Source organism: Oryx dammah, unplaced genomic scaffold (assembly GCF_014754425.2).
Source record: "Oryx dammah isolate SB20612 unplaced genomic scaffold, SCBI_Odam_1.1 HiC_scaffold_28, whole genome shotgun sequence".
Lineage (NCBI taxonomy): Eukaryota > Metazoa > Chordata > Mammalia > Artiodactyla > Bovidae > Oryx > Oryx dammah.
In genome coordinates, this window is record NW_024070212.1 from 5,834,212 (window position 1) to 5,858,117 (window position 23,906).

At 34.5% G+C, this 23,906-nt stretch overlaps 1 protein-coding gene across 4 annotated transcripts in view; it reads right to left on the reverse strand.

The window, feature by feature from the left end:
* Positions 1 to 23,906, reverse strand: part of NUF2 (NUF2 component of NDC80 kinetochore complex) — a 40,111-nt gene that overhangs the window by 11,867 nt on the left and 4,338 nt on the right. For all 4 annotated transcript variants that reach the window (XM_040229991.1, XM_040229992.1, XM_040229990.1 and 1 more), the window contains exons 3-13: positions 22,907 to 22,981; positions 21,896 to 21,972; positions 21,332 to 21,393; positions 12,310 to 12,407; positions 11,083 to 11,156; positions 8,795 to 8,891; positions 7,611 to 7,673; positions 5,184 to 5,321; positions 2,939 to 3,079; positions 1,712 to 1,887; positions 351 to 486 (exon numbers count right to left, since the gene is read on the reverse strand). In XM_040229991.1, the coding sequence (XP_040085925.1) occupies positions 351 to 486; positions 1,712 to 1,887; positions 2,939 to 3,079; positions 5,184 to 5,321; positions 7,611 to 7,673; positions 8,795 to 8,891; positions 11,083 to 11,156; positions 12,310 to 12,407; positions 21,332 to 21,393; positions 21,896 to 21,972; positions 22,907 to 22,981 (1,137 nt within the window). The remainder of the gene's footprint in view (positions 1 to 350; positions 487 to 1,711; positions 1,888 to 2,938; positions 3,080 to 5,183; positions 5,322 to 7,610; positions 7,674 to 8,794; positions 8,892 to 11,082; positions 11,157 to 12,309; positions 12,408 to 21,331; positions 21,394 to 21,895; positions 21,973 to 22,906; positions 22,982 to 23,906) is intronic.

A 23,906-nucleotide genomic window follows, 5' to 3' on the forward strand; every position in this document is an offset into this window, starting at 1 on the left:
TATCAGAAAAAAGGTACAAAAATTTTTTGGAAGACTTTACTTTAAATCACCATCTAAGTTAATTTATCAAAAACATTCAGAAACTTTATAGAGTACCTACTCTTACTGCAAAGCATGACTCTAGGTGCTGACAGGGAAAAAAGGTGAGTAAGGAAAAGGTGTGAGGAGACATACATGCAGACTATCCCAGGGTAATGGAAAAGATACTGCAAATGGAAACAAAAGCAACAGACCTGAGGGGCCAATTTTTACCCTGAAGAACTGACAAAATCTTCAAAATGAGGGTGACATAATTTACATTTTAAACCCACAAGATTATCTGAAATTATTTCTTATGAACATATACTCACCTGAGACTTCAGTTTCTCCCTTTCAGCAGCATCTTTTAGTTGTTGAATTCCAAATTTAATTTTTTGGATTTCTTGATTAATTGTGGTTACTCGCTCATAGACAGCACCTCTTTTTTCTTGAACTTTATTACAGTCTCTAAAGGAAAAGAGAGACAGGTGAAATTATCATTCCACTTAAGCATTTAAACAGTCAAACATTTAACTCTAATTTTGATTCCAGAGAGATTATTTGTATCAATATTTGGCTGACACACCTACATCTCAACATTTAAAAGCAAGCAGATGAGAATCACAAGGTAGTGCTATAATCAGGAAGAGTAAGCTCTTCCACACAAAGCTGTTATTTAAAAATGAGATTTTTAAGTCACCTCTCCCAGCTGCACTCACTCATGACTGTTGGTGGGAGTGTGAATTAATACAACTTTCCTGCAAGGCAAGTGACAAATTAAAACCCTCAGGTTCTGCCCTTTTTCTTCATCTGCATGAGGAAGAGGAAAGGAATTCTTCAGACCATCCTAATATACCTTTTACAAACTGAAATAGTGTCATCTCATAGACATATCTGGGGCATTTATTCTAAAAACACATTTTTAGAACTGATGGGAAGAAGATTCCACCAGTGAAACATCCAAACATACTTGCCAACAACCACGGTGACAAAATTCTTGCAAAGTACTTGGTACTTAAATAAAAATGGAAGACTTTTTCTCAAAATATGCTATAATGCTCTAGACTAGCTGAACAATAACATGAACTAGTTGATTTATTCTCGGAGAGGGCAATGGCACCCCACTCCAGTACTCTTGCCTGGAAAATCCCATGGATGGAGGAGCCTGGTAGGCTGCAGTCCATGGGGTCGCAAAGAGTCAGATACGACTGAATGACTTCACTTTCACTTTTCACTTTCATGCATTGGAGAAGGAAATGGCAACCCACTCCAGTGTTCTTGCCTGAAGAATCCCAGGGATGGAGGAGCCTGGTGGGCTGCCATCTATGGGGTCGCACAGAGTCTGACATGACTGAAGTGACTTAGCAGCAGCAGCAGCAGTTGATTTATTCTAACACAACTCTGGATAGCTGGCTCTGAAATGTACTGAAATAAGCAATAGCACTAGAACCCTTCTAACAAATTATGCAAAGGATTTAGAATTGTGATTATCAGGAAAATAAACTAAAAAACTAATACCTAAAACATCTCTATACATTTAGATGTGGCAGCATTATGAGTTACAACTGCTTTAGTCACCCAAAGGTGGAATACCTTTTTGAAATTACAGGAGGTTTGGAATCTTAAGGAAAATAAAATGAATTAGGCTTTTCTAATGACTTTCTAATACATTAAATTGAAAATAAGTTCATACTCAATCACTGTGCGTTTGTACTGCTTGACATCCTCATGCTTCTTGTTTATTCTGAACTGTGCTGTGGCAAGTTTTTCCTTCTTTGCAATCATCAGTCTTTTAAAGGAGTTTTCTTCAGTCTTCAATTTCTTCAATTCTGACTCATCACTCTCAATTTGGTCCTCCAAGTTCAGGCTCTATATTTTATGAGATATATTTAAAGTCAATACAACAAATTAGAATTTACAAAGGACTGTCTTCAAGGATGAGCTGTAATAAAATACAATTTCAAAATGTGATAAAACTGTTTAAACACTGAAAGCCCAGCACAAGAGTGCAGACTCAACAAAAGACATGGAGAAGGAAATGGCAACCCACTCCAGGGTTCCTGCCTGGAGAATCCCTAGGAAGGCCCTAGGGATACTGAGAAAGTATGTGACACCTAGAGAGGTGTGTTTATCGCGTCATTTTATCAGCAAGGGCCAGAACAGAGGAACATATCAGATCAGCCAACAGGCTAGGTTTCAGGGGGAAAGGGTCTGAATTAAAGGAGCAGAAATAAAGAGGAAAAGGTAGACCCTAGAAACAATTTAAAGCAGTAGATCTCAATCCTCCCCCGTCGCCCTTTTTTTTGCTGACTCTTGATGGGAGATAAGGGAAGCATGTAATTGGGAAAGAATATCCCAGACAATCTCACCTTCCAGCCCCTTCTTCCCTGAAAAGAGAAATCTTTCATCAAAACCTATGTTAGTGATCCTGGAGACAGTATGGATTGGGATGATGAAGTGAAAAGGATTTTCAAGTTTCTAGCCTGAGAAACTTGAAAATGGCATTAGCGGTCCATCATCACTCAGGGCAGGGTCTGTATCATGAACCTTAAATCTCTTTATATATCCTAGCTACAGTGTTAGGCAGCAAGTTGGGACTTTATGCTTACTGTCTAGAAGATCATTTCCAACTGTCAGAACAAGTTTAAAATTCCATGACTCTTCCCCAAAATATACATGGCAATACGCTATGTTAATCAATTTATTATTCATTTCATCTGAAGGTAACAATGTGTCTACTACTGCTATGTTTAAAAAGAATAGTGTTTTATTCCTGAGCATACATTGCCCACATCTAGTATACTGTAGAATGATCCTACCTTTTGGTAAGAAAGTAGCAACAGAAAGTAAAAGCAAATCCGAGGAACTACAGTAAACTATTACATAACAAAAAGGCATAAAAATTCCACACAATACAAACCTCCTTTAAGACAGTGGTTAATTTTTCTCTATTATCTGCAAGGTCCTGTATTTTCTTTTGATATAATTGCACTTCCAGCTGACATGAAGGGAGGCAGTCAACAGAGTCTCGATAGATTTCATATTTTTCCATTACTTCTTGCTTTGAAAGAAAAAAAAAAAAAACAGATACCGGTTTGACACTCTCCTTTATGAAACTGCAGTAATGTCAATTTGTTTGCTCTTAATTTCTGTATTTAATACTGAAAACTTAAGAGCAAAGAACAATTAAGTTTCTAGGTCAGTAACAAAGCAATATTACTGGCATGTGTCTAAGCACATATAATTAGGCTTCCTAACTGTTAAATATCCTTGAACAAAGAAAACATAGCATAATTTTACTAAACCACTCATTGAAGTACCTTCCAAAGGTTATTCGTAATGATTTTTAAAGAGTTCATTTCTGCTAATACTCAAACTACTCCCAATTACTCCTGGGCAATTATATTACCAATTACAATCTTCCTATTCATTTATGTAACTACAAGTAATTCTTACAAAACGATTAATTCTTCTAAAATTAGGAAATGAGCACATGTTTACCACAAGCACTGCAATAACACAAAGGCTTCTTTCCGAGTCTACCCCTTCTTCCTACTTTATTAACCAGTTGGATTTTGTCTTCAGTGAAATGCTTAATCATAGCACTGCTCATTTTTCCATTAAGCTGTCTTTTTCCTACTAATTTGTAAATACTCTTTTGTGTCTTTGCATATCATGGATATAATCCCTTTACCTATCATATGCGTTATGTATATGTTTCACAGGTCTACTTTTTTCTGCAGCTTTTGGGTTTTCGATCTTAATTTCAAAATTCTATCCAAGATAATATCAATGTTCACCTAAAACTGTTAAATTTTCGATCCAATTAGAATTTATCTTTGTAAATGATACAAGGTACAGACCTAACTTGCTTTTCTTCTAGATGAACAACCAGTTGAACCAAAATGGCTTATTAAATAAATAGACCTCAAATACTCAGATCTATTTCTGGGCTCTCACTACTGTTCTATTAATCTTTGCCTATTCTCAATTATCAGAAATGACTTAAATAACAAATTCAGAAATAAACCAGAAACTTTTTTTCAATTAATAGTTTTAGAACCTTTCCTCATAAAGGATGCTAAATTGTCTACCCACTTCTACTTCTATCCCCTCCTAAATCTACCTCCCACTGTAGCTCATAATCTTTTTTAAACATAAATCATACCATGTTCCAACATTCCCAACTCATAAATTAGCCAATCGTGGACTCCTACTCTTATGGTAAAATCCAGCATCCTGAAAAATCTGCCCATGGCCTATTTGTCCATCATCATCTCACACCATTCTCCTTCTTATACATCATACTTTCTTCCTTGAATGTAACTTCCTCTCTACTACTTACCTCATACAATTGGCACATGCTGTTCTCTTTGCCTTGAATGCTCTTCAGAGTATAAATTTACTAAGATAACCTCTGTTCATCCTTTAGATGTAAGCATAAATTTCTACTTCCTTCCCATCTTTACCTCTAACTTTCACAATACTAAACTAGAATACTCTCATGCTTTTTTTGAAGCACCCTATGCTATTTTTTATTTATTTCTCTTTATAGTGCTTAAAAAAAAACAATAACACTGTTTTTAGAGCAGTTTTAGGTACACTGCAAAATTAAGCAGAAGGTACAGAATTCCCATATACTTCCTGCCTCCATACATGCATAGCCTATACTTTTTCATAGTATATATTATAAATTAAAATTATATAACTGATTATAAAATTATAAAATTATATATATAATTATATAACTATAATAATATAAGTATAATTATAATTATACAAATATATATAATTATAATTATAAATGTATTATATAAATATAATATTGTAATTATAACTATATTATAACTTAAAATTATATAACTGATTATAATACCATTCTCCCTTAAGATATAGTGACTAACTCTTTTGAGGACAAATCACTTCTGTTTTTGATCACCCAGGGCAAAAGAAATTTGTTGCATAATTTAAAAAATGTCTTGAAATTATACTTCTTTTCTTATATCCACTTTAGAGAAGAGCTAAAACTTAGAGACAAGGGCAAAAAGTCTAAGAGGGAGAGATGTATAGATAATTTGGAAATAGAAAATTAACACATGATTAAACAAGAGTTGTTAAAAAATAAAAGAGGGACAGAAAAGCATTAAAATAAAAAGAAAACTCACTCTGGAATTTTTAAGCTTCTGGACTGTATCTTTCATTTTTTCTTTATAATTCTTAACCTTCTCTGGAGAATCCACAATTTTTGTTTTCAAATTCTCTTGTATTTCTTTCAAAGAAACCACTGACAGTTTTAGTTCATTCTGTTGAAAAAACATTTTAATATATTAGATATAATAATAAAACTAGTGATTTGCCACTATAATAACAGAAAAGAAAAAAGAAATTGGCTCTGTTTTTGTTGTAGTCAGAACAACAGATTAAATTCTGACCATATCACTTTCCTGCTTGACGGCTCACATCTGTCTACAGGCCGGAGATCAGGCTCCCTTGTACAACATCATGTAGCTCTCACCCTCCTGCCCAGTGTCATCTTCCACCGGCTTCCTACTATACCCTACAGTCTGCTAATTCCAGTCTGCCTTATGTCTGGACAGTTACAAGTGATCTCTCTCTGATCTCGGAATACTGCCATTTGATTCCTGTACTGCAAATGAATTTCCATTGACCTTTGAAATCTTGCTCCTACCTACTCTGTATTCTTTCTATAAACAGTATAATCATGTACATGATAATTATAATTATGTATTTAATATGTGTCTCTGAATTAACTGAGCAACCTGGGGTTATGAACAGTTATTTTTGCTCTCCCACAACCCAAAGAAAGTAACAGCACTGAGAAGGTACTGAGTTTATGGTTATTGAACTAAAACAAATTTCCTTCTCCTGAATTTCAGACTATCTGGGGAACTGAATGAAGGGAGGGTCTCTGAGAATTCTCTTACATAACACAAATTCAGTCCTATGAAAATAGAACAAAACAGCAACAAATAAGTATATGCATCTATACATGTGCATTTAATAGCATAGAAAAAGGACTGTAAGGTTGGCTGAGAGAAGAGGGTCTTTCAAGTCTCTCTCTCTCTAAACATATATATATATATATATATATATATATATATATTTACAACAGGGATGTATTACTGTATCACTTGTATAATTGGTCTAAATTATTTTTAACTAAAAAAATTTTTTAAAGTTCTCACTTTTTCATCAACTAACTCAGAAGCCAAAACTGAAAGTTTGAAACAATATATTTGTTATTTTATTATTAGAATTTAGCATACCACCACGTTATCTACTCTTTTAATACCCTATGAAATTAAAGGTCATTTTCCTTACATTAGCACTGACTCTTTATCACTTTTAGTCCCTTCACAAAAACTCTAAAATTTGATATTATATATAACTACAAAGTGATTTTATTTTAATATAGATTTAAATGGGACAGAGAAATGAATAAAATTGGACCAGAGTCAATACTACTCTGATAAAAACATCTGGCAATAAAAAGAGTGATAGAAAAATAAGGAATATATTATATTAAAGTAAGTTTTAGATAGTTATAAAATATAAGTATCAAAATAATAAGGAAATCATAAAAGTACAATGAGAAAATATGGGATTAAAAAAATGAGGAATGAGATAGGCCTTTCTATACATAGAATTAAACCCAAATGTAGAAGGCTATGTCTATCAATTTTACTACATAAAAATATGAACTTTGTAATAGGAAAAAATGATGAATTTGAAAGACAAATAGAGTTAAAACCCCTAACTCATGGAGGTTTTAAAAAAAGTGAAATTAAAAGGAACATAAACAGGTAATTCACAAAGTAAGAAATAATAACTAACCTCTGAATAAGGTGGTCTAAATCACTGAAAAACATTTATTCCTCTATAAGAATGACAGATTAAAAAGGAAAAAAAAAACATATAAATATCCAATTTTGACAACAATGCAGAGAAAGGAATACTCTCATATTCTATACTGATATCTTTTTAGAAGTCAGTTTGGCAATGTGGGCGAAATTTAAGTGTAATTTTCTTTAGCCCCCAAACCGTACATTTAGGAATCTACTAATATAAAAAGCAGCCTGGTGGGCAAATATACATGTACATGTATAGGTGTGTAGCACACACAGGCTATTGTTCAATAGCAAAAAGTTAGAAGCAATGTGAATGTCTATCAGTAGGACATAGGATCGACATTATGGTGCAGTTATCAAAATAATGGGGATTTATATAGATAACTATTTATACTATAAAGTGAAAAAAAGCAGGTTTGAGTCACATAGAGTATAATATCATTTACGTAAAATTACACATATATATGTATATTTGCTTAGAAAAATGTAATCTGTGACATGTATCTGATTGGGTGGTGAATTTGCAGGTGATTTTCACTTTTGTCATACATTTCTGTGTTTCTGTATTTTTTAAAACAATAGTCATCTAGTCTATTGGAAAAAGTTAAATTAGCTTCACTTAAAAGGAAGAAAGAGAGAAATATTTAATAATAACGCACAGTTAAAATACTCCTACACACAAGATTCAAACCTTAAATGCTAGCTAAATGAAAAGATGCTTACCAAACGCTTGGTTTTCTCCGAAATATCTGATTTCTTTTGTGAATTTCCCTCTTGCAGCACTATCTAGGGAAAAAAGCAAACAACTATTTTCCAGTGATTCAAACAGATTTAAATTTAGTCAATGCTTTTCCACAAAACAGAAGTCAGAAAGTAGAGGAATTAAACAGATTAGACCAGATATTCTCAAACTTTCTCTGTTCATTACGACCATAATGGGCCATAATAAACCCCTGACAGATCCTTTATTGGGTCATTAAATTCAAATAAACTGAGTATTTATGTCCTAACAACTTAGTAGCCCCTTGAAAAAGTAATACATGCAAATTGAAAGAAATATACTATTTTTATTTTATTCTTAAACAGCTACAACTACTTCCAAATTGGATGGGTATGGTATACTGTAAAAACTGAAGCCTGAACACATCTTAGAATCACAGGTCACAGGCAATTATCATTTCCTATTGCATGATAATATTCACACAGCACATGCTTTTTATTATGGCAAAAGCCAAAAACCCAGGTTCAAAAGATATGAAAGGAAGATAACGTGAGTTCATGTTCAAACCGTGAACCGCCTTGAGCTAGATATTCAAGCAGTGTATGACAGATGCTGAATGTTGTTTTCCTTTAAAATTTAAAACATCCTGAAGCACCCTTGAGGGCTTGCTGTAGCACCCAGGGTGCCTCAGTGCACAATTTAGAAACATTAGGATTAGATACAGAAAAAAATCTTAATTCTAGTCAACAAGATAGAATATACCCTTGACACCATCAATAATTAAAATTCTGTTGACCTGGACAACAGAAATATATATTCATTGTAAGGTGAACATATGGACGCAGCAATATATCCTATTTGTTTAGTAACTGAAAGTAATGTGCTGTTGGCCCCTCCACATCACAAATACAAAAAACTTTTGAAAAAGATTTAAGGCATCTAACAATAGACACCATTTTTATTTATTTATTTCATTATTTTTTATATATGTAAATATTTTTTTTTCATTATTTATTTAATTGGAGGATAATTACTGTACAATATTGTGATGGTTTTTGCCAACAGTCTGCCTCAGCCATAGGTATAGTGTGCCCCTCCATCCCAAACCTTCCTCTCATTTCCCTCTCCACCCAATCCCTCCAGGCTGGATACCCGGGTACCGGGTTTGGGTGCCCTGCTTAGATACCGTTTTTTGACGAAACTCTTGATTCAGCGATTGCTGCAGCTCCTGAATATCATCTGAAAGCTGCTTGAACTCTGCCTGCTCTTCAACTGGAACAGAACTGAACACAGCAAAATAAGTTAAAATAAGATGTATCAAGGTCTTAACCTAGGAAGTCCAAAAAAGGTCTCTGCTCTTCAACAACTTAAAGGAAAAAAAAAAAAAACTATCTGCTTTCATGTTTCTGAATTCACATCCTTCCACATGACAATAGTTTAAAATCCACGACCTGGACTCTACTATCCAGCAAAAATAAAAATCAGATAAGCTCTTTAAATTTCTGCCACCAATCTATGTATGGACTCATCTGCATACACATCTACCCTAACTCCACTCCTAATTTTAGTGCTGATTCCATCTTTCTCTGGCTCTCATTTCCTCACATCTCTCTATTGTATCTTCCATTTGTTTTGCTCCACATATCCTTCCTAAGAGCACTTTTACATGTTCTAGTCTCTTCCATATGAATGCTCTCAACTTTAGTTTTTGATATGTGATATGTGGTATAGAATTGTTACTTTTTCATTTCCTTGACTGCTATTGAGTTTAATGATTTTTACATATTTTTAATTACTATTTGCACTTAATCCTCTGTAAATTCCTTGCCCATTTTTAAAATTATATTTTCCCATCAGTTTGTAGTTCTTTGTATTTTAGGAATACTACATGAGCATTATTAGAGATTGAAACACTCTGCTGCAAATGTTGCAAATTTCACTTCCAGTTTGCCATTTCTCTTTTGACTTGGTTTATCATTAATTTTGTTGTTGTTCAGTCATTAAGTCATGTCCAACTCTTTGGGAGCCCCTAGACTGTAGAAAGCCAGGCTCCTCTGTTCTCTACTGTCTCTTGGAGTTTGCTCAAATTCATGTCCATTGAGTCTGTGATGCTAACCATCTCATTCTCTACCACCCTTCTCCTTTTGCTTCAATCTTTCCCAGCATCAGTCTTCCAATGAGTTGACTCTTTGCATCATGTGACCAAAGTGTTGGAACTTCAGCTTCAGTCATTCCAATGAATATTTGGGGTTGATTTCCTTTAGGATTGACTCGTTTGATCTCTTTGCAGTCCAAGGAACTCTCAAGAGTCTTCTCTAGCACCATAATTTGAAAGCATCAATTTGGTGCTCAGCCTTCTTTATGGCCCAATTCTCACATTCATACATGACTACTGGGAAAAACACAGCTTTGGCTTTATAAACATTTCTCAGCAAAGTGATATCTCTGCTTTTTAATACTCTGTCTAGTTTGTCATAGCTTTCCTTCTAAGGAACAAACATCTTTTAACTTCATGGCTGCAGTCACCATCCACAGTGATTTTGGAGCCCAAGAAAATAAAGTCTGTCATTGCTTCCACTTTTCCCTTTCTATTTGAAATCAAGTGATGGGGTCAGATACCATGATCTGTTTTAAATGTTGAGTTTTAAACCAGCTTTTTCACTCTCCTCTTTCACCCTTGTCAACAGGCTCTTTAGTTCTTCTTCACCTTCTGCCATTATAGTCGTATTATCTGCATATCTGAGGTTGTTGATACTTGAACACTGTACAAATCTGCCATCTTAAATTTTATTATTGGCCTCCTACTCCCAGTCTTTTCAGTTTACTGCTGTCTCTAACTTTACTGGTGGCTCAGACGGTAAAGCGTCTGCCTACAATGCAGGAGACCCGGGTTCGATCCCTGGGTTGGGAAGATCCCTTGGAGAAGAAAATGGGTTGTCTCTAAAGGCAATTTATGCCAGAGCAGGCTAAAAACAAAGTTTTTAACTGAAACAGAAAAACTCAGAACATCAACATATTAGAAGGGATAAAAAAATCCTTTTTATTCAAAATCAATATATATATAGCCAAGAAATTATAACCCTTGAAAACAAAACAAACCAAACAGTAAAGCTCCGTTGAAGGAATAAAAATTTTAAAGAATTAGCTGATCTGAAGGAAGAAAGAGAATCCTGTCAGTTACTGCTTACACATAAGATAAATACCACTAGATATAACTTAGGAGAGTTACTTAATGGCTCTAAACATATCTGGCTAATGTGCTAACAACAAAAAAAGAAATTAAAAAATACTCTATGTGTATATTAAGAGTTAAAGGAAGCACACCCTGGTTTTTCTTCTTCAAAAAAGGTCAAATTAAATACTCTTATTTAGTAAGGAAGATAAAAGAGATGAAGTAGACTGTAGATTGTAAAATACTCTTTACCTTCATTGTGCATTTTGAAATTGCATTTTATTTGTAAATTTCCTACTTACTCAAGTCTCTCCAATTTCATTAATGCCTCCTGGTGTGCAGTATTTAACTGCTGCATTTTGTCCACAGAAGATTTCTATTAAAGCAATTTTAACAATTTAATATTAAATTTTTCAACATAATCAATGATGTGTTTAAAAAATATCTACCAGTACTTGCACACTCTACAACTTTCACCATGAGAATTAAGAAATTTAAGAAAGAATTAGGCATTTATGACAAATGAGTTAGGAATTTCTTTACTTATTCAACATACAAATGTTGAGTTCTTATTAACATAGTTAACCATGGTGCTAGGTACCAGGAATACCTCCCAAGAAGACTAACTTGTAGTCCCTGGACTTACATAGTTCAGTCTTTTTAACGAGTCAGAAAAATAAATATAAAACTATACAAGTTGTCATAGGACTGAATATAATGACATTCAACCCAACTTGGGTAATGTTTGGGAAGCAGTATCACAGAGGGTTCACAGAAATGATAGAACTCTGAGCCATATCTTTAAAAAGATGAGAAATTAGCCAAACAAAATTGTGTGTTGGTATGTGTTGGCACACACATCTGTATGCTTTGGAGAGTATTTGATGTTTAGGTGGTATAGGCGGATCATGATTTGTACAAGGAAATATTTACCTACATAGCTCACTTGTTTAAGTACTAATTCTCTGGTGTTACCCACGTGCTTTTCTAATAGTATGGTACCCCAAACTGAGGGCAGATGGGACCTAATCACACAGATGACCCAAAATCTTTCCAAATATTCTAAATTGTTGGTAAAAGAGTTTAAAGTGATTTACTTGATTCTTATAATGCAATGCTGAACAAGCAGATGAATAGAACAAAACATCTAATTAGGCCATTATTTAGAAAGCAAATATAAACTTCAAATTTCTCAATTATTTAAAGAACATTACACTATTAAACTCTAAAGAAAAAGAATTGAATTATCACTATTGTCTTCCCCTCCATTTCCTAAAGGAAAAGGAGTCTCTGGTACAAAATTTAAATAAATAACCCAGCCTCTCCCTAATGATACCAAATATAAAAGAAAATCTCATTCTAAGATAAGCTTACTAAATTTGAAATTTCATACATATGTAATATGTAAATTTGATTCTAATGGCCATAAAAAATTAGTTATCTGTAACAATCATTTCAAGACATATTATTGGTGTATAAATGATGTTACTGAACTGGTATATGATCTCAAAAATACATTTGAATCTTACATATTGCCAAAGAAATTCCATATATGTCTCACGGCATGCTTCTCGGAAGTGAATAAAGTTGATAATGCCACTTAAAAACCGAGTTGTCCGTTTTGCCTCTGAAAATAGAAAGCAAGCTTCCTTAAATAAATCTTTGAAACAATATAAGTGAAAATTTATTTTCTCCCACCATATATTCTGCTTATAGTATACAGAAAAAAATATTTGTATGCTACTTAACCAAAGTACAGAATATCTGCTGTAACTTAATGATCACAATTATCTTAATTAAGAAAAACCCCAAAAAACAAAAAGCATTTTTGGCCATGAGAGAACAGAGACCGCATATACTATCCCATCCTGAACAACTAGAAAAGCAGATAAAAAATATAAAATAACAAGTTGTAGACACTGCTGCTGCTGCTAAGTCACTTCAGTTGTGTCCGACTCTGTGTGACCACATAGACGGCAGCCCACCAGGCTCCCGCGATCCTGGGATTCTCCAGGCAAGAACACTGGAGTGGGTTGCCATTTCCTTCTCCAGTGCATGAAAGTGAAAGTGAAGTCGCTCAGTCGTGTCCGACTTTTCGAGACCCCATGGACTGCAATCCACCATGCTCCTCCATCCATGGGATTTTCCAGGCAAGAGTACTGGAATAGGGTGCCATTGCCTTCTCAGTGTAGACACTGAAATATAAGCAATATACAATAGTAATTTTCAAGAAAGGTAAATGAGGTGAACCCTACTAATGCACTAGCCTACCACTTGAGTGAATTTTTAGGCTATATCCTGGAGGAGATCACAAACAGAACTCCTGGGTATTGCTGAGACACGAAGACAGAATTTAGAGTTTGGAGAGAACACAAAAATTAGAATTTTTAGAGTTTAAAGAGGCCAAGGAAGCTAGAATATATAAAAACTCTATCTTCTTGACTCAGTCTTCATGAATATAATCTATAAATACATTGTTTGTTCAGGAAGGTTCAGAAAAGCAATAGCATTTTAAGGACAGAAAGGTGAGACCCAAATCAAATTTTTACAGTTGAAAAATGAAATATCTGAGATGAAAAATACAATAGATAGGATTAAGGGCAGATTATATCTACAGATGAAAGGATTAATGAAACTGAAAACATAGGAATAAAAGCTATCTAAAATGAAAGCCAGAGAGGAAAAAAATGAATAGAGTATTTAGGAACTTAAGGACAACATCAAGCAGCATAATAAATATGTAATTAGAGTCCTACAAAAAGGAATGGTAGAAAAAACTTTTATAGAATAGCTAAATATTTTCCAAACTTGACAGAAACTATAAACATATCCAGGCTTCCCTGGTGGCTCAGATGGTAAAGAATCTGCCTGTAATGCAGGAGATGTGGGTTCAATCCGTGGGTCAGGAAGATCCCCTGGAGGAGGAAATAGCAAGCCACTCCACTATTCTTGCCAGGAGAATTCCATGGACAGAGGAGCCTGGAGGGCTACAGTCCATGAGGTCACACAGAGTTGGACTCAACTGAGTGACTAACACACACACATAAACATATCCAAGGAACTATAAACATTTCACATGAGAATCCAATTGCTGAAAACTTCTGATAAAGAGGAAGTCTTATTAAAAATCGCCAGACATGAGGAGAATCCAGAGAGAATAACTCCAGGCTCAGGAAGCAGTTAGTTTGGATTATTAACGTTCATGAAGAAACAGCTGATCACACCTTGGACTCACATGACACAGGGAATTGGAGCTGAGGTCCCTAAAACATGCGGGCCTCTAGAAAGGCTACATCCTCAGTGAAATGGTAGATTAAGCGGAAAAAATGCAGGGAAATGACAAAGGTAGTAGTGTTTCTGCATCGCCTCTGTGAGGAAATAATCTCCTCTGAGAACTCTAAATCGTGGACCCATTGCCATAAGGATTTTTATTTTAAACTATATATTTGATCTAAGAACTATCAAAATTAGGCATTTAGATTAAAAATTGGTCTTTGACCAATGATAATCCTGAAATAACTTCCAAAAAGAAAAGATATCTCAGAAGGGATGCAGCCTCAATTCCTGAAGCCAGAGTGTCACAGGACTACTCTGTTGAAGATAAAATTAAATTTATAATCACAAATGCATGTGTGTGTGTGTGTGTGTGTCAAGTACAGGGAGGATGTAGAGGAACTGTAACTACTACACAAACATCTATAATAAGGTCATGGGATGCAGCTAAAGCAAGGCTAGAGGGAAATTTATAGCACTAAACATCTATGTTAGGAAAGAAGAAAGGTCTCAATTGATGGCCTCAGCTTCTATCTTTAAAAATTTGGAGGAAAAAAAAAAGAAAAGAAAACCCAAAGCAAGCATGAAAAAGAAGGAATAACAATGAGCACAAGAACCAATAAAACAAAAAACAGAAATAAAATACCTAAAAATTAGTGAGACAAAAAGCTGGTTCTTTCAAAAGATCAGCAAAATTGAGAAACTTCTAGCCAGATTGATCAGGGAAAAGTAAATGAATGAAGAAATTATTAATGTCAAAATAAGAGAGGGACATCACTGCTGACCCCAAAGACTGTTCAATGATACATGAAAAATATGAGCAATGTTATGTTAATAAATCTGCCCATTTAAAGTAAATAGATAAACTCTCTGAAAAAAGGTAACCTACAAATCTCACTTAGTAGCTCTGGAAATAACCAGCATAATCCTTTATTTATTAAAAAAATAAATTAATTAATAATTCACAGAGAAAACTCCAATCCCAGTTGGATTCACTGGTGAATTCTAACAAACATTTAAGAAAGAAAGAATACAAGTTTTACATAACTATTTCTGGAAATGAAAGAGGGAATCTCTCTAAACTCATCCTGAAAGGCCAGCAATATCTTGATATCCAAATTTGTCACTGCAATGGCATTACAAAAAAAATACAGACCAACAGCTCTCATGAACATGATCACAGAAACACAACAAAATATTAGCAAATCAAATTCAGCAATATGTTAAAAAACACTGTATCATAACCAAATGGGGTTCATCCTGAATACAAAGTTGACTTAACTCAAACAAAGTAATCCACTAGACTGAAGAAGAGAATGCACATGATTTTCTCATTAGATGCAGAGAAGAAATTTAACAAAAGTGAACACCCACTCATGATACAAAATGCAAAGAGAAGTTACTTACCCTAATAAAGGCCATCTAAGAAAATCCTATAACTAACATACTTCCTGATAAAAGCCTAAACGCTTTCCCCTGAAGAACAGGAATAACACAGTGACGCATACTCTCAACATTTTACTCAACATTATGCTAGAAGTCCTAGCCACTGCAGAAGGAAAGAATAATAAGTAAAATACATCTAGACTGGCAAGATGTAAAACTGTCTTTGTTCTCAAACAACTGGACTGCCAGTGTAGAAAACCCTAAGGAATCTATTCTAAAAATCTATTAGAAATAAGGTCAATATATAAAAATCAATAGTCTCTCTATACTAGTAATGACCAATCCATTCAAAATTTAAACTGAAAGAAATATACATTACATTCAGATAAATTTAACAAAATGAATATGACCTGTACTCTGAAAATTATAAAACATAGTAATGAAAAATTAAAGACAACCTAAATAAATGGAGGTAAATACACTTGGATTACAAGACCTAATATTATCAAGTTGTCTCAATTATCCACCAAATGAACTATACATTCAAAGTAATCTCAGTCAAAATTCTAGGAGATCATGGAGGGTAGAGGAGCACAGAAGTGACCGGCTAGTTCTAAAATTTATATGAAAATACAAAAGACCAGAATAACTAAAACAATTATGAAATAGAGAACAAAGTTGGAGAAATTAAACACTGCCTGATTTCCAGACTTACTATAAAGGTTGAAGTAATCAAGGTAGTATGGTTGGTGCAGAGACAACATATAGACCAATGGAGCGAAGAACGCAGCCAGAAATACATATATTAACTGACTTTTTAATGCAGAATCTTTAGAGCACTTTAGGTTCACGGAAAAATTAAGCAGAAAGTAGAGTTTCCATGTATTCTATGTCCTGATATAGCCTACTCCACTATCAACATCCCCCACCTGAGTGGTACATTTGTGACAAAAGATGAACCTACAATGACATGTCAATATTAGTCAAAGTTCATAGTTTACATCAGAATTCACTCTTGGAATGTACGTAGAAATCTGTACATTCTACGGATTTTGATAAAGGTATAGGCCTTTTTATTTATTTTTACTTTACAATATTGTATTGGTTTTGCCATACACTGCCATGAATCAGCCATGGATATACATGTGTTCCCCATTCTGAACCCCCTTCCCACCTCCCTCCCCATCCCATCCTTCAGGGTCATCCCAGTGCACTAGCCCTGAGCACCTTGTCTCATGCATCGAACCTGGACTGGCGATCTGTTTCACATATGATATTTTACAAGTTTCAATGCCATTCTCCCATATCATCCCACCCTCGCCCTCTCCCAGAGTCCAAAAGTCTGTTCAATACATCTGTGTCTCTTTTGCCATCTCGCATACAGGGTTATTGCTACCTTCTTTCTAAATTCCATATATATGACAAAGGTATAATGACACAAATATAACACTGTATAACTACAGTATTATACAGGATAGTTTCACTGCTGTAAAAAATCCTCTCTGCCTTGGCTATCCATTCTTTCTCCTCCCACAGTCCCTGGCAAACAATGATCTTTTTACTATCTTCATAGTTTTTGCCTTTTTCAGATTGTCATAATTGTAATAGCTCTGTAAATAGCATTTGCAGACTGACTTCTTATACTTTGTGATACGCATCTGAGATTCCTGACATCTTTTTATTGCTTCATAACTCATCTCTTTACAGCACTAAGTAATATTCCCCTGGCTTGATGTACTATTTCATCCATTCACCTACTGAAGGATGTCTTGCTTGCTTCTAGGTTTTGACAATTATGAATAAAGCTGCAAAAAAATGTTAGGAGGTGTTTGTGTGGACATGCGCTTTCTAGATGTTTGGATAAATAACAAGGCACATGACTATTAGATCATACAGTAAGAATACACTTAGCTTTGTAAGAAACTGACAACTGTCTTCCAAGGCTGCTATACTATTTTGCATTCCCACAAGCGATAAATTAAAGTTCCTGTTGCTCCATATCCTTCCTCATCAGCATTTGGTATTGTCAGTGTTTTAGATTTCTGTCATCCTAATAGATGTGCAGGATCAATTAGTTTTGACAAAAGTGCCAAGGTAGTTCAATGGCAAAAGGATAAGCTTTTCAATGAGTGATGCTAGAATACTTTGATAATCATATGCATGAAGGAAAAAATTAACCTTGCCCTTTGCCTCACATGATATTCAAAAATTTAGGCATTAAATAATAAAGGTGGAAACTATAATACACTTACAGCAAAATAAAGGAGTAAAATTTAGCCAAATAAATCCTTGAGGCCAAGATTTTCTGATAGAATGCAAAAAATAGTTTTATGAATGACAAAAGAAAAAATATCAATTAGAATATTAAAAACTGAAATACATCTTGCTTTTGAAAAGACATGGTTATGAAACTGAAAAAGCAAGTAACAGACCAAGGGAAAAACCTGTATAAAACATATCTGATAAACTCCTTCTTTCCAAAATACCTGAAGAAACCTTCTAACTCAATCACAAGACAATTCAATTTTTAAAAACTAGCTAAATGATTCAAATAGATACTTCCGAAGATATATGGATAGCAAATAATCATATGAAAGTTTGCTCATTATTATCTAGCCATGAGGGAGATGTGAATTGAAACCATGAAACATAACTAGACAGTCTTTGTGTGCATACGGGCTCAGTTATGTCCCACTTTTTGTGATCCATGTACCGTAGCCCACCATGCTTCTTTGTCCATGGAATTTTCCAGGCAAGAATACTGGAGTGGGTTGTCATTTCCTACTCCACGTGGTCTTCCCTGATCCAGGAATCAAACCCATGTACTTGTGTCTCCTGCATTAGCAGGTGGATTCTTTACTACTGTGCCACCTGGGAAACCCAGAGACAGCCTTTAGCATGTCTAATTAAAAACCTACAGCATCGAGTACAAGAAGGATGTAGAGGAACTGAAACTATCCCATACTGCCAATGGCAATGCACTAGAGCTTAACGATACAGCCACTTAGAAGAACAGTTTGGCAGTTTCCGAAAAGTTAAGCATGTGCTTACTATGTAAACCAGCATTTCTACTTTTAATATTTATCCCATCTGAATGCAGAGTTCCAAAGAATAGCCAGGAGAGTTAAGAAAGCCTTCCTCAGTGATCAATGCAAAGAAATAGAGGAAAATAATAGAATGGGAAAGATTAGAGATCTCTTCAAGAAAATTAGAGATACCAAAGGAACATTTCATCAAAGATGGGCTCGATAAAGGAAAGAAATGGTATGGACCTAACAGAAGGAGAAGATATTAAGAAGAGGTGGCAAGAATACACAGAACAACTGTACAAAAAAGATCTTCACAACCCAGATAATCACGATGGAATGATCACTCACCTAGAGCCAGACATTCTGGAATGCTAAGTCAAGTGGACCTTAGGAAGCATCACTACGAACAAAGTTAGTGGAGGTGATGGAATTCCAGTTGAGCTATTTCAAGTCCTAAATGATGATGCTGTGAAAGTGATGCACTCAATATGCCAGCAAATTTGAACAACTCAGCAGTGGCCATAGGACTGGAAAAGGTCAGTTTTCATTCCAATCCCAAAGAAAGGCAATGCCAAAGAATGCTCAAATTACTGCACAATCGCACTCATCTCACACGCTAGTAAAGTAATGCTCAAAACTCTCCAAGGCAGGCTTCAGCAATACGTGAAACATGAACTTCCAGATGTTCGAGCTGGTTTTAGAAAAGGCAGAGGAACCGGATATCAAATTGCCAACATCCACTGGATCACTGAAAAAGCAAGAGAGATCCAGAAAACATCTATTTCTGCTTTAGTGATTATGCCAAAGTATTTAACTGTGTGTATCACCACAAACTGTGGAAAATTCTTAAAGACATGAGAATACCAGACCACCTGAACTGCCTCTTGAGAAATCTGTATGCAGGTCAGGAGGCAACAGTTAGAAATGGAAATGGAACAACAGACTGGTTCCAAACAGAGAAAGTAGTATGTCAAAGCTGTGTACTGTCACCCTGCTTATTTAACTTATATGCAGAGTACCATCATGAGAAATGCTAGGCTGGATGAAGCACAAGCTGGAATCAAGATTGCCAGGAGAAATATCAATAACCTCAGATACGCAGATGACACTACTCTTATGGCAAAAAGTGAAGAGGAACTAAAGAGTCTCTTGATGAAGGTGAAAGAGGAGAGTGAAAAGCTGCCTTAAAACTCAACATTCAAAAACCCAAGATCATTACATCCAGTCCCATAGCTTCATGGCAAATAGATGGGGAAAGAATGGAAACAGTGACAGCCTTTATTTTCTTGGGCTCCAAAATCACTGGAGATGGTGACTGCAGCCACAAAATTAAAAGACACTTGCTCCTTGGAAGAAAAGTTATGACCAACCTAGATAGCATATTAAAAATTAGGAAAAACACTTTTGACAACAAAGATCTATATAGTCAAAGCTATGCTCTTCCTGGTAGTCATGTATGGATGTGAGAGTTGGACCATAAAGAAGGCTGAATGCCAAAGAATTGGTGCTTCTGATTTGTGGTGTTGGAGTAGACTCTTGAGAGTCCCTTGGACTGCAAGGAGATCAAGCCATTCAATACTAAAGGAAATCAGTCCTAACTATTCACTGGAAGGACTGATGCTAAAGCTGAAGCTCCAATATTTTGGCCACCTGATGTAAAAAGTCGATTCATTAGAAAAGACCCCAATGCTGGAAAAGATTGAAAGCAGGAAGAAAAGGGTACAACAGAGGACAACATGGTTGGATGGCATCACTGACTCCATGGACATGAGTTTGAGCAAGCTCTGGGAGATGGTGAGGGACAGGGAAGCCTAGTGTGCTGCAGTCCATGAGGTCACAAAGAGTCAGACACGACTGAACAACTGAACAACAGCAACCTTTATCCATAGAAATGAAAATATGTGCAGACCAAGATTTTTACACTAATGTTCACAGCAACTTTATACACAATGGCCAAAACTGGAAGCAATTCAAACGTCTTACCAACTGGACAACGGATAAATAAACTGTATACTTATGACAGACTGCTACTCTAAAATAAAAGAACAAAGTACCAATACATGCAATAATGTGGACAAATCTCAAAAGCACTATGCTAAATTAAAGAAGCCACACACAAAAGACTATAGACCATATGACTTCAATTACATGAGGTTCTGAAAAGTCAAAATATTACAGTGCTAAAAAGTAGACTGTAAAGGGATATAAGGGAACTTTGGGGGTCATGACTGCGGTGCTGCTTATATAACTATATACTTTTGCTAAGATTTATTCAGTTATGCATTTAAAATTAGTGAATTTTTATTTTGTATAATTTATATGCCAATAAACAAACAAAAAAAGAGATCCAAAATGGGATTAAAAATAAATTTTTATATAGTACACCTAATATCTTGAAACATAAAATAACTTGATTTGTAAATACTAAAGAGTCAAATAAATTAAGGGACACAAAATTAGGAGAACGTTACATTTTAATACAATATCATGACTATCATGATTATCCTGTTAAAAGGTGTTTTCTTCATGGTAAAAAGTAATTATGATATTTGATAAAACTGGTATGATTAATTCATTATGCAACATCACAGCTTACATATTGTTTGTATTCATAATCTCAAACTTACAGAACATTTTTAAATGTAAGGAATTAAGAAAAACTAATCAAAAAAACAGCTTTTCTGTGACTTTACAAAGGAATAATTTCCAATTAATGGGATATTAAAAAATTCATCCTTGAGAATCAAGACACACTTTCTAAATCCAAGTTCCATTAAGACTTTTATTTTTTTCACATTATTGACAGAAAGGTAAAATGTTAGATTAAGGCCAAACATTAAAAATTGTTTTAATTTTCACTTACTTGGATATAGAATATCAGCAATCTCAAAGTCATTCACCCGACAGATGGGCAGAAATGAGTCCCTTGAAGATAAAGTGGAGCAAGCATATTGAAAAGTATCTTTTGAATTACATACTAAGTCAAAAAGGATAAACATCTTTTTATCAAAAAGATTTCTGGATATATTTCTCAATATCATAGGACTGAGTCAGAAGTCTACTACAATACATAATCATATAGCACTGAAATCTAATTTTTCTGTATATTACAACAAAAGTATTCATGTAATACCAAGGTATAGTTATAGATTCTAATAAACAACACATACTCTTGGAAGTACTAGGACTCTCTAAGATGCAAAACTCTAACAATTTTAGACTCATAGTATCTTTATACATCAACTGAAAGAACTGAAGTGGGGGCAGTTAGCTGTATTTGCTGGAAATGTACAATTCTGAATATTTATGAGAGGGAGTGAAGAGAAAAATGGTAGAAATTCCTTTCCAAAGAAAATCATGTCTTTAAGAAAGCCAAATGTAATGTAAATACAAATGCAGACTAAGAAAATAATGACTCTTTACTTACAAATGAATAAACAAATTGCTGACTGGTAAGAAGCCCTCCATTATGTGTGGATACATGACCTCAGAGTTCACTGGCATCTAAATGTAATAAATCACAAAATCCAAGTTACAAATTGATTAGACAAAATGACAAAAATTTTCAACCTTAAGAAAGTTTACTCACAGATTAAAATCAAAATATATTAACTTACTATCATTAATTTAAACAAACAATGCAGATCCTGGCCCAAACCTGACATGTCACTAATATTAATAATGCTCAGTTCATAGTGAGTGCTCAATAAAGACTTTTTAAATGAATGAAAAAATAAAGGGGTAATGGTTAGCATTTGCTAAATATCAGGTACCCTCCTAAATTATATAAACATATTCTTAACATATCCCTTCTTAATTTCTATAACAACAGTAGAACAAAGTACTAACCTTATTTTATAGACAGAGAAACTAAGCCTTAACAAGGTTTCACAGCAAATAAATGACAAACCTTTCGATTTTCAAACAATATATATTGAGATTCTACAGATATTGCTTCTTTGTACATCTTCAATTGATGCCCTGATGATTTAACAGCAAAAAAAGATTAAGAAAAATAATCTTCTTACTAGAAATACCTAATTTGCTAAAAGCTCAACTGCTTTATTTCAACTCTTTTCAATCTCAGTGCATATCTCTTATCCCAATTTGGAAATCTTTCCTGAGAAGAGAACAGTATCTGTGAAGACTTTGCTATTGCTTATTGTAGTCTCTGAAGACGAGCCTGGAAATTTGTGAATAACTGCAGGGAATCAATAACTTGTGTCATCTAGGTTTTCAGTAATAGTTTCCATCTTAGTAAAGCTATCAAGATAAATCATTACTACACCTAAGATTCCTTTGTAAATAACATTAACTTTAAATAAGCCTTTGATTTTGCTAAAAATAAAGTGAAGAACTTCCTATCCTGAAAACCAATATCAATGTGAGCAGGAGAAATGCAGCAAAAGAACATAATTTCACTTCATCTTAAACCCACCATGTAAAAATGCTCCAGTCGAATTCCATATACGATCTGTAAAGCTCTCATGTAGATCATATGCAAGACTTCAGGCTATAACAGAAAAATAACTTTTAACACTCTGTAGTACCACCATCACCATGACTGTCCAATACTGTAGTTAATGGATAAAAGGAAGAGTGACAACATTACTCCGTTTCCCTTGAAATTTTTTTTTTGCCACTTTTTTAATTGAAGGATAATTGCTTTATAGAATTTTGCTGTTTTCTGTCAAACATCAACAAGAATCAGCCATAGGTACACCAGTGTGCCCTCCCTTCTGAGCCTCCCTCCCCGTCCCACCCCTCTAGACTGTTAGAGCTCCTGTTTGAGTTCCCCGAGTCATACAGCAAATTCCTGTTGGCTATCTATTTTACATATGGTATTGTAAGTTTCCATGTTACTCTCTCCATACATCTCATCCTTAATTTTTCCATGTTTTAAAACACCTTATACACTCATCAGTTTGCTCATATGTGCTAAGTCATATGTGCTGGTCAATAAGACTAGTTGTTTAGGCTTATACACAGAATGATAACAAGAATATTCAAATCTAATCCAGGCAATCCATCCACATTAGGGAATGGAAGAATAGGTTAGTCTTTCAAAACATGTCATCAAACATACGACAAAAATAATGAGGGCGTTTTTTTTTTTGTTTTGTTTTGTTTTTAAAAAGAACATGGGAAACCTTGTTTGACACCTCAGATGTTAATTAAGATGCCTTAGCTGTTTAAGGGACTACTATGATCTAGGAGGTATACATTAAATAGGATAGTATGGGATTTTTAACTTTCATCTTCTAAATCAGCAATTCCCAAACACTGCCCTATAGAACCTTTTGTCATCCATATACAAACAAGTTTGTTTATTCTGAGATTATTCCTTCCATTTTAAAGAATTAAAGAGTCATCAAGATCAAAAAGTTTAAGTTCTACATCATTAAACCAGGTTTTATTATGTTATCACTTCAAGATGA